This window comes from Antedon bifida, chromosome 7, assembly GCF_963402885.1.
Source record: "Antedon bifida chromosome 7, ecAntBifi1.1, whole genome shotgun sequence".
Classification (NCBI taxonomy): domain Eukaryota; kingdom Metazoa; phylum Echinodermata; class Crinoidea; order Comatulida; family Antedonidae; genus Antedon; species Antedon bifida.
In genome coordinates this window covers 22,934,925-22,950,372 of record NC_136232.1, presented here as the reverse complement: position 1 = coordinate 22,950,372, position 15,448 = coordinate 22,934,925, and the positions used below count along the sequence as shown (strand labels likewise).

The 15,448-nt window shown below is 31.4% G+C and overlaps 1 protein-coding gene across 1 annotated transcript in view; it reads left to right on the top strand.

The window, feature by feature from the left end:
• Nucleotides 1–11,251, top strand: part of LOC144848737 (cation-independent mannose-6-phosphate receptor-like) — a 48,351-nt gene extending 37,100 nt beyond the window's left edge. The window contains exons 40-44 of the mRNA XM_078705603.1: nt 6,192–6,295; nt 6,536–6,612; nt 8,012–8,140; nt 8,857–8,932; nt 9,794–11,251. Of these exons, the coding sequence (XP_078561729.1) occupies nt 6,192–6,295; nt 6,536–6,612; nt 8,012–8,140; nt 8,857–8,932; nt 9,794–9,976 (569 nt within the window). The 3' untranslated portion in view covers nt 9,977–11,251. The remainder of the gene's footprint in view (nt 1–6,191; nt 6,296–6,535; nt 6,613–8,011; nt 8,141–8,856; nt 8,933–9,793) is intronic.
• The last annotated feature ends 4,197 nt before the right edge of the window (nt 11,252–15,448 follow it).

The following is a 15,448-nucleotide window of genomic DNA, read 5'->3' as shown; positions in this document are numbered from 1 at the left end:
GTTTCTAGATGTTTTGAAAACTTAACATTATAGCAACATTTATATTAATATTGACTTGTTTCTACATGTTGTCAAAGTTTGGAAACGCAATATTATAGCAACATTTATAGTTTTGTTGACTTGTTTCTAAATGTTTGGAAACTCAACATTATAGCAATAATTAGGTGTGTAGACTTTGTTTGTTGCCAAAATATGGAAACTTAATATTTTAGCAACATTTATAGTTGTGTTGACCTGTTTATAAATGTTTATAAACTCAAGATTATAGCAACATTTATAGTTGTGTAGATTTGTTTCCAGATGTTACCAAAGTTTAGAAACTCAATATTATGGGAACATTTGGTTGAGTAAGACCTGTTTCTAGATGTTGTCAAAGTTTCAAAACGTTATATTATAGGAACATTTAGTTGAGTTGACCAACAATATTTGACAGCTTCTAGAAGAGTTTCAGTTTCTAGATGTTTCTAAAAGTTTGCAAACTTCATGTTGTACCAACAAGCTAATATGTTTTCTATTTGGAAACTTTCCAGTTGAGCAACATACTGCTGTGTGTTTCTAAATAACTCTTTTAACATTTCAGAAATTATATCCACATAAATAAGCTTATCATGTGGCTATTTGAATTGTAAGCATGTTTGTTGAAGTTGTTAAAAAGTTTGGAAAAACTCAAAACATTGCATAAATTTTGCAGTGTTGTTAACATGTTCATTATGTTATATATTGTTGTTGTAAACGATGTACTGGTTTGACCTTCTAATCGGTTTAATCACCTTGGCACAGTGACAGAAAATCCTTTGCCAGGATTCTAATAGATTTTCTAATTCCTTGCCAGAATAGATTATCACCTGCCTATCAGAATTATTTTTCGTAAACATTAAAAAACATTTTTTTTAAATATTGTTAAATTTTGAAAACTTCCACAATTTAATTATGGAAACTTTATTTTCAAATCAAATCATTTCTAACATAACTTCTAAAATAAGTTACTTTTACTTTTTCCTCAACATTCGATTTACCCCAAAAAATGGAAATAACACATCTGTTAATATGAATATGAAAGAAGGTCAATCTCCATAAAGTCATTCCCTTCAAATAGTGTCCCAATAGTTGTGGTCAGGGACAAGTTATTTAGGGGTCATCCCTGTGGTCAACTCAAATGATTCACGCTGTCGATCTGCCATGACAACAAAAAAATGTTTTATAATTTCTTTGGCATTTTGGAAATGAAAGAAAATATAAATGTACATCAAATAGAAAACTTGATGAAATAATAACAATATTGTATACAAATAATAAGTAATAAACATCATTAAAATTCTCTTTAAAATACTCCCAATGATCGATTTATATCGTATTGTTGCTTGTAAATTGTTTTTTTGTTTGTTTTAGTTTAGTTTAGTTGTTCATGTCTTTATTTTTCAATATGTTCTGTTCTGTTTTCTTTCTTTGACCGCACTACATATTGTGAGTTCCACCGATTCAAAGGTGCATGGTCAACAAATAAATAAATAATCAATAATAAACACCCATTTTGGCACAAATGGCTGTCCATACAACTAATGACTCATTTAGCAATGTTTTATATCTCTCACTCACTCCACTCTATTTAAATGTGTTTTAATTTTGAGTGAATTATGTAGGTTGAATAGTTGAAGGCTTAGTCTAAACATGTCCCCTGATTATTATATTACTATTTCAAAGAAACCAAAAATTAATTTCTTTGAATTTTCAAGGTCATGATTTGTTAGCTTAGTTTCACTCCCATCTTTTTATGAATTAAATCGTGGTGGTATCAGTGTTTTCCCACTGTACGTATCAAATGCGGCAACAAGAAATTAAATGAAAAAGGGAAAGAAGCTCCAACAACATATCTTAGTCGGAACTTAATTATTTGTTTTTACAATAATTTTGGGATGTTGTATTTTTGTTTATTTTAACTTGATTAAAATATATTGTCCCCATGAAAATAATATGTTGTTCAAATGCTTGGATAGGCCATTTTAATGTCACATAATATTTATTCACTTTGATAAAAAATTGGATTTATTTATTTTATTTTTTTATTTTAACCATATTTAATGAGGGTGATCCATCCAGCATTTGCTGATCATTTGGGACCCTCAGAACAGATACAATATACAAAATTCAACAAAAACAGAAAAGTAAAAGAGAAACAAAAACCAAAAAATAAAATTAATTACATAAGACTAAAAATCTGAATAAGAAAATTTGAAATATAGAACAGCCAGAAAAGTTAGCAGAGCTTTCGGGCAACACTAGCCCTTCATCAGTGCATATATAAATATACATATATAAATATTAGATCTACTATTTTACAATTTAAAATCTGGAAAAGGATTACATAGATTTTAAATTGTAAAATAGTAGATCTAAATATTTATATATGTATATATTAACACAACAGGCAAAGAACATTAATTCTAAACCGCCCGGTGATATACTGAAATTTAATTAATTTGAAACGATAAAGATGAGGAAATCTGTGAGAATGAGAATATGTATATATTATATATTTTTGCTTTATTTAACATATCAGTTATTTTCTGTATTTCAATTTTCTTATTCAGATTTTTAGTTTGATAAAACTGTAATGTAAAGAAACATAGAGAATTTTAAAACTTTATTAAGCGCGATCGTTATTTGTTCACATTTCAATATAACATAATAGTAAAACTGTTTTATTTTATTTTTTTAATTTTTCAGGTTTTTTGTAGACAATACATATTTAATTATGAAAACCTAATAAATAGTATTAAATTTACATTAAAAAAAAAAAATTTTTATATTAGATTTAAACGCAAGGTCAAGGGTCAAACAGCTAAGTTTAGTCCATACCACAATTCAATGACCATTTGATGGTAGCTTATTAAGTTCATTTATTTTCATGTTTCTTCAATCATGTTAAGCTTTTTAAGCATCATGTGAAGGACTTTATGACCCAACATTTCCTTTGTTTATTGATCTTTTTTAAACTTTGATATTCTGATTAAGTTTATGTTAATACAAGTTCAAGTTAATTTTAATTTTATCTGACTTTGTAGCATATTTACTAAATTAAGTTAATTCCATAATATATGGTAACATCTTAAAACATTTTGGATGTGAGCCATTTAACCGGTTATTTAAAAATTGTTTTGAAGGAAAAATGGAACATTAAAAAAAAAAAATTTAATTCATGTCCCCATCTTGTTTTGGAGCCGCACAACTTTTTTAAAACTATTATATTGTTTCTTTAATGTCTTATCAGCCAAAAAATAAAAAATAAAGAAAGAAAATTTTAAACAAATTTTGAAAAGGCCTCATTTCCGCAGAAAAAAAACCTAAAAGCAATGATTTAAAAAAAAAACCTGATGCCAGACAGAAAATGGGCTTCTAGTTTGATTTTTTTTTAATTCTTAAAATATTTCAGGTTTTTTTTTTTATTAATTTTTTTTTTAATGCAGTATTCAACAAACATTTTTCTCCTTTTTTCAAAGAATCACTCAATTTTCCCTCAAAATTAAATTATCACAGTCTTTAATAGTTCTGTGGTGTGTCTCTTTTTTATTAAATCACTTTTGGACATGAAATTAATTTTTTTTTTCAACCAAACACAGGCAAGTACTTTCTTTATATTAAACATCCACCATTTCTACTGCCCAACAATTACATTATTAATTAAATTATCATTAAAGGTTATTTACTGTTTGCAGAAACAGGATTTGAAGAAGGTTCAATGATCATAATAGTAATCATCTGTTCAACTTTGACCCTGTTTCTCACTTTAGGCCACCTGTTTCTTATTTAAACCCTTCCTTTCTCCACCACGCATTAGGTGTATTGCACTTTGGCTTGGTAACTGATATCCCAATACAACTTGAAGATCTGTAAAACAGTTAAATTACCATGTTGTAAAAGTTATCAATGATTTACTGGTAAAAGCCATGTTTGATATTAAGAACTAGGTCTAGGCCAGTTACACTTTGTTGATTTAGTACTTTTCTACCAAAAAATACAAATTTTCAAGGTTATATTTTCACACACAGATGTATATTTAAATGTTGAATTCTTCTGAATTTTATATTTTATATATATTATATAGAGAAACTCAAAGTTCTTTTCAGAACTAATATATGTGGTGTACCGCAAAATTTATATCAACATTTGATTCTGCCATGCAAACCTTGAAACAATATATGATTTTTATATTGTTGCATTTCTTCTTAATTTGTGCTCCGAAAAAACTTGTTTAAATCATATTTATTTTAACAAGTAAATACATTTGACCATTATGGAAATAACAAGTATATAATTATTAAGACTTAAGAGGGAATAAGTTACTGAATATTGCCAAAAGTTTCCTTTATGCAATCAAATCAAACGTTTAGTTGAAAAAACACAGTTTTTCTCTTAAAAATTTTCACATTTTTGTAGGAGAGGAGAAATGATAATGTCTATTTGCCCTATACCATACTAACACCCTTGGCACATTATTTTAGGATATGTGTGACCCCCAGCTTCTATAAACAGCTTCTACCCAGAAATATCAAATCCCCGGGATCTGTGAAGATATTAGTCCTTATAACAATATATTTATATTAAGTGGAATCAACCAATCTTTCCAGTCCTGAACCTTTTATCTCTTTACATTCATCAGATAGAGGAAGTTTTTGACAATGAGTTTGTCTGTTTTTGAAGCGTGCCCATTAGGATACTGTTAAGAAAGGGACAAACCCTTGAGAGTTCTTCTGCAATTATGACCTTTTAATGAGATGACCTTGACTGAGTGATATTCTTGTAGAGCAGAGTTCATCAGATTGAGTTCACTGTACAAGGCAACACTATTTATAATGGGAAGTTGTAACAAGTCAGTTAAGATTTTGCTTCAAGATAAAATAGTTCCTCAAAAAAACTTGTTACTATAACTTTTAGTGATATGATATTTCCAGAGAAGAGTGAAATTACAATGATTTACTCTTCCCTGATATTTCTAATATTTTCTAAAATTTTTAATTGATTAACATTGTTACTAATATTAGATATTTTTTATATAAATTCTTAATGTAGTAATTTTCTGTAGAACCATAAAATCTATATATTATTTATTAATCCATTAAAAAAGGTTTTTATTTTTTTTATGAGAGATTCAAGATTCAAGAAATTTTATTGGTCCACTCTAGTAAAATGGAAATGTGTTTTACTTGGCATAATTCAGACAATAAAACAACAAATACATCAAATTGCAAAAGGCAATGTTAAAATACTACCTGTATTTACTATTGTGATATACCAACATGATAATGAAACCCTCGGAACATTGGATGACTCAAATCATGCAATTTTATTGAATGGACATTTTTTTTGTAGAAGAAGAAGAGTGGATTTTATTTGCTTATATAGTGTTAAATATATTAATACATAAAATTGCAATTATATTTACATTAATGATTTTTATGATTTATGACAACTTTATGAAACACCTGTGATAGGCTGTACTCTTCAATACCATATGTCATTAAATTACTTTAATATCACTTGGGTTCATAGGTCCAACTTTAGTTGGTCAATAATAGGGTGGAAGTCAAGGTTAGAAGATGCTATCAATAAGCTTACCCTACAGGGATGGTGTACATGTGGTAAACAAGACATGCACTCTCCTGCCTGAATGGTAGGGTAGGCCTATAGCTGTAATATTAAAATAGAAAAAGTTCCCTTCTGTCCTGTACCTTCAAATTCTATAAGACGTTTTAGATGGTGCTATTCCATTTTCCATGGTGGTTATTTAGTAAGGGACTGTGGGTGTGTCCACACTGTGATTTTGTTGTTGAGGCGGGTGTGGTCATTCTGTCATTTTGAGTCTAAGGTGGGTGGGGTCATTTTGTTATGTTGAAGTAAGCATAGCTGTATTTCTATGGTGATGCGAATGTCTTCTCTGTAATTGTGAAGTTTAAATAGGTGTGGTCATTCTGTCTTGGCGTTTTTTTTATTGTGGCCACATTGTGGTGATGCTGAGATTGGTGTGATCATTTTGTTATGGTGATAAGATGGGTTTAGGCCTAGTTATTTGTCATGGCAATGCTGAGATGGGTTTGGTCATTTTATCATGGTGATAAGATGGGTGTGGTCATTAGTCGTGGCAATACCGACATGGGTATGGTCATTAATGTCATGATTGTTCTGTTCTGTTTCAGATGGTACTTTGGAAATGGTTGTTACCAAGCCAAAGTCATGTGGCAAGGGAGGAGGTGATGTCAATTCTACCATTATTTTCCAGTGCGATGAAAGTGTAGGATTGGTAAGTTCAGGGTTCAAATCTTTTGAATTCCTTATATGAAAAAGCAGATAGAGCATCATGTGCCCATATATGTCATATCACTACCATATTTGGGCATATCACTGCCATATATTGGCACATCACACTTTTTTGTAAAACTAGTTTAATAGTTTAAACAGAGCTTTAGTAATATTGTCACCTGTATATTAATGTTCCTAAATAGATAATTATCTAACAGTCATGTATTACTTGATTTTACAGGGACAACCAGAATTTCAATATGAATCCATAAAATGTCATTATTTCTTTATTTGGAAGACTAATAGAGTTTGTACAACGTAAGTGTTTTTTTTTATTTTAAAAGTTTATGTTTAAATTAAACTGTCCCCCTGTTTCATTCCCATTATTTTCCTCCTCTTTTTTCCCATTGTTTACCCACTGTTTACTTACTGTTTCTCCTCTGTTTCCCCATTGTTTTCCTCCTCTTTTCTCCACTGCTTTTCCTCCTTTCTCCATTGTTTCTTCTCTGTTTCTCCTCTTTTTCCTTCTCCTTTTCCCATTGTTTCCCTCCTCTTTTTCCCACTGTTTCTCTTCTGTTTCCCCCAATGTTTTCCTCTTTTCCCACTGTTTCTTCTCTATTTGTCCACTGTTCCTCCTTGTTTCCCCACTATTTCTCTGCTGTTCCTCCTCTTTTCCACCCACTGTTTCCCTCCTCTTTTCCCCACTGTTTCTTCTCTATTTGTCCACTGTTTCCCTCCTCTTTTTCCCACTGTTTCTTCTCTGTTTGTCCACTGTTTCCTCCTCTTTTCCCCACTTTTCCTCCTCTTTTTCCCCCACTGTTTCCCTCCTCTTTTTCCCACTGTTTCTTCTCTATTTGTCCACTGTTTCCCTCCTCTTTTCCCCACTGTTTCTTCTCTATTTGTCCACTGTTTCCCTCCTCTTTTTCCCACTGTTTCTTCTCTATTTGTCCACTGTTTCCCTCCTCTTTTTCCCACAGTTTCTTCTCTATTTGTCCACTGTTTCCCTCCTCTTTTTCCCACTGTTTCTTCTCTATTTGTCCACTGTTTCCCTCCTTTTTTCCCACAGTTTCTTCTCTATTTGTCCACTGTTTCCCTCCTCTTTTCCCCACTGTTTCTTCTCATTTGTCCACTGTTTCCCTCCTCTTTTTCCCACTGTTTCCCTCCTCTTTTTCCACTGTTTCTTCTCTATTTGTCCACTGTTTCCCTCCTCTTTTTCCCACTGTTTCTTCTCTATTTGTCCACTGTTTCCCTCCTCTTTTTCCCACTGTTTCTTCTCTATTTGTCCACTGTTTCCCTCCTCTTTTTCCCACTGTTTCTTCTCTATTTGTCCACTGTTTCCCTCCTCTTTTTCCCACTGTTTCCCTCCTCCTTTTCCACTGTTTCTTCTCTATTTGTCCACTGTTTCCCTCCTCTTTTTCCCACTGTTTCTTCTCTATTTGTCCATTGTTTCCCTCCTCTTTTCCCCACTGTTTCTTCTCTATTTGTCCACTGTTTCTCATTTGTTTCCCCATTGTTTTTCTCCTTATTCCCCACTTTTCCTCCTCTTTTTCCCCAATTGTTTCCCTCCTTTTTTCTCCCCTGTTTCTCCTCTGTTTTCCCATTGTCTTCCCACTGTTTACCCATTGTTTTCCTCCTCTGTTTCCCCATTGTTTTCCCACTGATTTTTCCCTATCACCTCCTACCTCAACAAACTAACATTTACATATCCCATTCACAGAACAAGTGATCGCACATCTCTGAGCAGTAAGGTTGGCAAAAGTCACCCAGCCGGCATTATCATTGCAGTTTTTGCTACATTAGTTCTTATATGTTGCTTAGCATTATATTTCCATGAACCTAATAGACGGTAAGTAAATTTAATTTTGTACAGTTCAACATCTCAGCAGACAGCCTAAAGCCTGTTTTCCACTAGGTATAAATAGTACTATTTCAATAAATAAAAAAAAAGCAAACATGCTTTTGAAGGAGTATCCAGTATTGTGCAGATGACATCTAGGTTTGTTCAACTGCATACAGTAAACTAATTTGATATATATATCTTTTTGATATTAGTTGCATAAAGTGAGTCACTTATATATACTTATTAGTAAAAATGTTTGAGCATCATAGTTTTAAGTATGATGTTGGAAATATTACGTCTAAATTGTATTTTACAAAATGTTGTAACCTCTGATTTTGTTAAGATGTAAGGGCGTTTGATGCAGTGTGTTGGATGTTCGACTACTGATCGAGGTTCGAATCCAACTCTCGCCGCATTGCTTGCACCCAGGTGTATAAATGGAACCTCAGTTAGATCATGACACAACTTTGCGATGATTACTAGCTCATTATAGGAGTATGTTTCCATACGTGTTTGATCCAAAAAAATGAATGGGGTAATAATGTTCAGCGCTTAGAGGTTTCACAACATTAGGCGCTATATAAATCCAGGATATTATTATTAAGATGTTGACTTGACGTTTTTTCATTTTCCCTCCTGTTGGTCAAGATCGTTGAGTACTTCATTATGTTTCTTTTTTATCTGTCTATTATTCGTTTTATTGAATGTTTTATTTATTTTAGGGCATCTTTTGCCAGAAGTATAAAGAGGTGCTTTCCTGGAGGATATTCTAATATACCATCATATAAATACACAAAGGTATCAACATTATTCATCATCTGCCTAAAGCTCTGTCTGCACTATCAAATTAGTTTGACAAAAAAAAAAAGTGATGCCCAAATACGGTAGTGATATGTCCAAGTATAGTAGCACATATATGGACACATCACATTTTTTTGTCACATAAAGTTTAATATTTTAGACAGAGGTTTAGATGATGAATAATGACAAATGAATGAAAATTCAGTTCCATTTTACTCCTAATGTCTGAGTTTGATAATTAAAAAAACAGAAAATTTCAATAGCAAAAAGCTATACTAGTATAATATAATAAAACACATAGATGAATACAGTATAACAAATTTAAATTATTAGTTGATTTAATACAAATTTATACAGTTTCTATGTATTGTAATAATTATCAAAAATTTATATTGCGGAAATTTCCACAAAAAAACCAAAAAATTCCAAAATAAATGAGTTTTTAAATTAATTTTTTTATGAATTAAAAGTGAGTGAATAGTCCAAAACAAAGGAAAAGGTGTGTCCACCATAAGTGGAGGCCAACTTCGAAAATCCAACCTGTAGAGTGCGCAGTTCGTTCTACTCCGTGTACATACTGTAATTAGAGCGCTATCTTTTTTTAAAGGCCTATCGTCCCGACATTCGATTCTAGATAAAAACAGTGTAATAGTTGAATAGTAGGTGGTTATAAAACAAATAAAGTTTTATCTTTGTTGAATGGAGAATATATTTCATTCATTGAAAGATTGACTGTTCTTTTTATGAATTAGTCAGTCTTTCAACTCATGCAATATTCTCACTATTCAACTCATAAACATTCATTATTTGTGTACTATCCTACAGAATAAATTTATTGAAAAATTTTTGTTTGTAAAGCTTTCTTCGGATGAAGAAGGGATTGAAAATGAATTGCTGCAAGACGTAACGGCAAAACATTCGGGACAACAACAGCGGGATTCGTTCTTTAACGATGATGATGATGAGTTACTAGGCGACGTACATCCAAGTCCAATCGCATACCATGACGACAGTGATGAAGAACTGTTACCAACCATTTGATGATGATGATGATAATATAATTATAATGTATCTATTGTCCATCAATATAGAGTTTATGGTATAGTGCTTTCAAACCTTGCTTTCAATCACGGTGTTTTGGTTCGATTCCTCTACCACTATTGGATGAAGTTGATTTTTTTAGAAATATATGTAATACAGTACCCTATACAGTAGAACTCCTTGTTTGAAACTTTAAAGGGGATACCCCAATTGGGAGGATATACCCCTATGAGGGCGACACTTTTGTGGCGCATTGTGTCGGACGTTGGACTGCTGATCGTGAGATCGAGGTTCGAATCCAACTCTCGCTGCATTGCTTGTATCCTTAGGCAAGATACTTTACTTACGTTTGCCTCTCTCTACCCAGGTGTATAAATGGGTACCCGGTTAGATCAAGACACAACTTTGCGCTGATTACTAGCTGCATTATGGAAGTATGTTTCCATACGTGTTTGATCCAAAAATTAACTGGGGTAATAATGTTCAGTGCTTAGAGGTTTCACAACATTAGGCGCTATATAAATCCAGGATATTATTATTATTATTGTTCTACTGTATATAATAATAAAAGAAGTTATTACATGGTACAAAATGTTTTCTTTTTGGCAATTGATATTTGATTAACTTAAAGTACTCAGAATTGCAATTTAATAAGCACAATAGAGAAAAACATTATTTATTACCGTAATTAAGTTAAGATAAATTAAAATTTAAGATCTTTTTTTAATGAGTAGAATAAGTTGATAAAAATAACGAATACAATAGAACCCCTCCTTTCAGGGTTAGGGTTAGGGTTAGCTAACCCTAACCCTAACCCTTTCAGGACCACCCATATTAAAGGGACACTGAAACGAATGGGATTGGAAGTAGTATTTTTGTGCACATTTTTTAAGGATTTCGAAGGTGTCCCTTTAATATTGAATTTCTACTGTATTCAAATTAATTGTAAGATTAAATTATGAAATCATGCTTAAGATGACTAAATTTTAATGTTTTTTAAAATTGATCTTATTTGTAAATAAAATTATAATTTTATCACAGTAACTAAAGAGGCAAAAAGTGGTACCAAATATGGAAAACGTTCTTTTATTTTTGCACTAAAAAGTTGAGCTACTTTGGTTGTCGATAGAGGGCGTTCTTTATGAATGTTCCCGTCGGTTATTCTGCAATAATTTTTTGTAAAAAGTGCCTAAGAGAAACCCAGATGTATAATTTAATTATGAGATAGATATTTATATAAATATGGCTTGTAAATTAAATAATTTGTTTATGCAATTAGATAATTGTTACAATTGTTTTTTATATTATTTCGCGTATGTATGGTTAATTATGTAGGCCTAAAAAGCAGTGGCGTAACGCAGAGGCCCCTGGTTTAGGAAGGCTAAGCGGCCCTCTAACACTGGAGGCATCGGACATATAGCCATATGGACATATTTTAATGCCACTTCTCCTGCTCAATGTCCCCCATAAGGAGCCCTGAGTTTAACCAGTGAGCGCTCGTAGCCATACGCCACTCCTAAGAAGAATTGTTTGCCGGTTATCTGCAATTTGCACTCAACATATTTCCCTCCATAAATCGTTAACTTCATACTGCAAACAATCAATGATTTTTAGGCCTCAAATATAATTAAACTGATTAATGATATAGTTTTCTTAACTTATCTTTATATAGTTTAAGGTTTATGAGGTTTAGTATCTATATTTTTTTTAAATTGTTTGTAGTTTTTTAAAAGTTATATTTATGTTATTATTGAACAATGTTAAAGATGTATTGTCCACCGAAAACATGAACAATTTCACTTATAAAATGACAAACGAAAATCATTGTTCAATCAGACAATTTAAGTATTTATTTTGCTTTTATTAAATTTTATCAGATAAATCTCTTTTTTTTCTCTCGATCCAGTTTTTGGTCAAAGTGAATAATTTTTACGTGACATTAAAATGGCATATTCAACGAAAAATGTGAAAAAAAAAATGTTAGGGAGAAAATATATCTTTACTATTGTATGCTCTTCTGCTATTACTCTTTGGAATTTATAATTAACAAATCATTTGCAGGAAATGACCAATGTGAAATCAAATTGACCACATAAAATCTCTAATCATTGTGTTCTTTTTTAAGAGTTCTTTTTTAAATGTGAGGTTTGACCACAAAATGAGTTTGTCGTTAATGTGGTCAAATTAAGAAAATCGGCAAACTAATAGAAGTCTTTTTTTTTCAAAGATATTCTTTTTAAATTTACTTATTTAGTAATAATTTATTTGGCTGAAACAATAAGATAAATAAATCAAAACATTCCCGTTTGGTTTCTCAAATTCACTAATTTAAAACTAAACACACATTTTAAATGGTTAATACTTCTTTTGAAATTTATTATTAATATTGTTTTGGTTAAAAACTAGCTTAATTTTCAATTGACTTTTTTTGTAATTTTGTTTTAAAATTTGAATAAATTAACTTTCTTTATAATACGTTTTCTTCTATTTTGGTAATTGATAATGGTATCTCCCCAGCTTGTACTGTTTGTAAAATACAAACGAACTGTATGCAATACAATCATTTTGGATAGAATCTACCAACGTCATATAGCGCCCTCAATTAAAAGGAATGACCATCCTTATTCCACTCCCTCTTAACACTAAAGCTTGGTTCCCACTAGAACGTAACGCAAGGACGTAAACGCAACGCAAGCGTTTTAACCAATGACAAACGAAGTTATAGACAGTTAGCAATCACAAGCGAATAAGCCATCGCTTGTGATTGGTCAATTCACTTGCGTTGCGTTACGCCCTTGTGTTGCGTCGCTAGTGGGAACCACGCTTTACAGGGCTATTCTCAAGTGCCATGTTAGATGAAAGCGCTATAGGCCTACTGTACATAAAGAGATCCAAACATTTACGCGTTTTAGACCTAATCAGAATGAGCGCTAACATAATCAATAACCTCAAACATCACCCCACCCATCCCACACTAAAAAACCTCCTTGAATGTATTTCTTCAAAGGCATTTTAGAATTTGTATCAATCTAATCTTTTTCGTCGGTAAATATTTAATTGGTAGAAGAACAAATAGATAGTGAAAACAATTCTGAATTTATAGACAACTATTTATAATCATTTTATCTTTTCTAGGTGTAAAATCGGCGATATTTTATTCTTTTTTTTTCATTATTGTTTTTTTTCTGGTATGTTTTGATTTTTTAAGGTTTTGGGTATTTGTTTTTAGTCGCGTGGACGCGACTCTATAGTTCACTATGTCGGTCGGTCTGTCTGTCTGTCTGTCGGTCTGTCGGTCTGTCTGTCGGTCTGTCGGTCCGGTATCACTATGCATTGTAGCACGCGACTTAATGGCTGTTGGCCTTGTTTTTTAATGCTGTTCTATTTTCCTTCCTAACCTCCTAATTTTGTTCGGTTTTTCTATTAGTAATAACCTTTTAATCCTCTTCCATTCGCTAGTTGGACATTATTATGTATTTAGGTTTTTTTTTTTTATGCTGTTTTTTTTCCTTTCTAACTTCCTAATCTGTGTTCAGATTACCATTAGTAATAACATTTTAATCCTCTTCCATTCGCTAGTTGAACATTATTATGTTTTTAGGTTTTGGTTTTTTTTATGCTGTTCTTTTTTCCTTTCTAACTTCCTAATCTGTGTTCAGTTTTTCCATTAGTAATAACCTTTTAATCCTCTTCCATTCGCTAGTTGGACATTATTATTTCCAATAGGTTTTGTTTGCTTTTTTTTCTTTTCATTTATTTTTATTTGTTTGTTTTTTTTTTCGTTTTTTTTTCGTTTGTGTTTCTGGTTGTTGTTGTTTTGTGTAAATCAGCATATTAACTAAAATTACGAGTTTATCAATGTTTATTGATAAAACGATAAGTTTATCAACACTACATTTAGTTAAAATAATACGTTTACCAACACTAACTTGCTAACTAATAATAAGTTTATCAACACTACATTTAGTTAAAATAATACGTTTACCAACACTAACTTGCTAACTAATAATGAGTTTATCAACACTAAACCCTGCTACAGTAAGTTTATCAACACTAACTTGCTAACTAATAATGAGTTTATCAACACTAAACCCTGCTACAGTAAGTTTATCAACACTAACTTAGCTAACTAATAATGGGTTTATGAACACTAAACCCAGCTACAGTAAGTTTATCAACACTAACTTAGCTAACTAATAATGGGTTTATGAACACTAAACTTAGCTAACTAATAAAGACTTTATCACCACTATTTTAGCAACTAATGAGTTTATCAACAATAAACTTAACCAACTAATAATGAGTTTATCAACACCAACTAATTATGAGGTTACTAAAACTAACTTGACTATAACTAATAATGATAGGTTTATCAACGCTAAACTTAGCTAACTAATAATGATCGGTTTATCAACGCTAAACTTAGGTAACTAATAATGATCGGTTTATTAACGCTAACTGACTAACTAATAACGATCGGTTTATCAACGCTAACTTGGCTAACTAAGGCTGTGTTTATCATAAGTTAGCGAAATAATGAGTTCATCCAACACTAAACTTAGCTACCGCATTAAATGTCGATTATACACGAAGGCAGATGCTGAACTGGACTGTCGTTATTAATAGAAATAATAATAGTCGGAATGAATATTAATCACCTAGTGGTCATTTTATTATAAATGTAGACCACATAGCCAGATAAATATATTAAATACGACAAACGCGAAGGATGGTCGCGCCAGACACTGATTATAATGACTATACGAATTTCAGTTTAATGGGGCTAGCATTTCGTACGTAATTGCAATAATAGTGTCTAGTTCAAGTTCATTAATTATCAAAATTGATTCATATTTTCTGATTGTGTCATTTCTAATGAGAATCGTCTACGACCACAAACGTGCGGATACTGTGTTTAAATTTAAATGTATCAAATGCAATAATATCAACCCAGCTTTTATGTTATATTATAAATGTAAATCCTATTACACAAACTAAAATATTAAAAAAAATATTTCGAAAAACATTTTATATTTTACAAATAAAACAAAATTTAAGAAATTTAAAAAAAAACCACATTTATTTAGTGAAATACCCAAATTCTAAAAGTACATGTTTGTACCTTTTATCGGTTGTGTATTAATTACGTTTATTTCGTTTTTCTTAAGTTATGACTTTTAGGTACTATTAGACATAATAGTAGACATATATGCCCACGTTCGGGTCACAAAAAAGTGTCCCTTTATAGGGGTGTCCGCTGGATATGGTGTCCCCATAGGAGTTGTTCTACTGTACACAAGTATTGTTTTTATTACGGAATTACTCGATTCCGTAATAACAAGGTCTACAACAATAACTCTAGGAAATAATGTACTTACTATTAAATCTTCAGTATGATTGGCATTTTTTCAATGTCCTCAATAGAAAGCAACAGAACTGGGTTAATATTATGGATGCTTAATACGTAAGCCT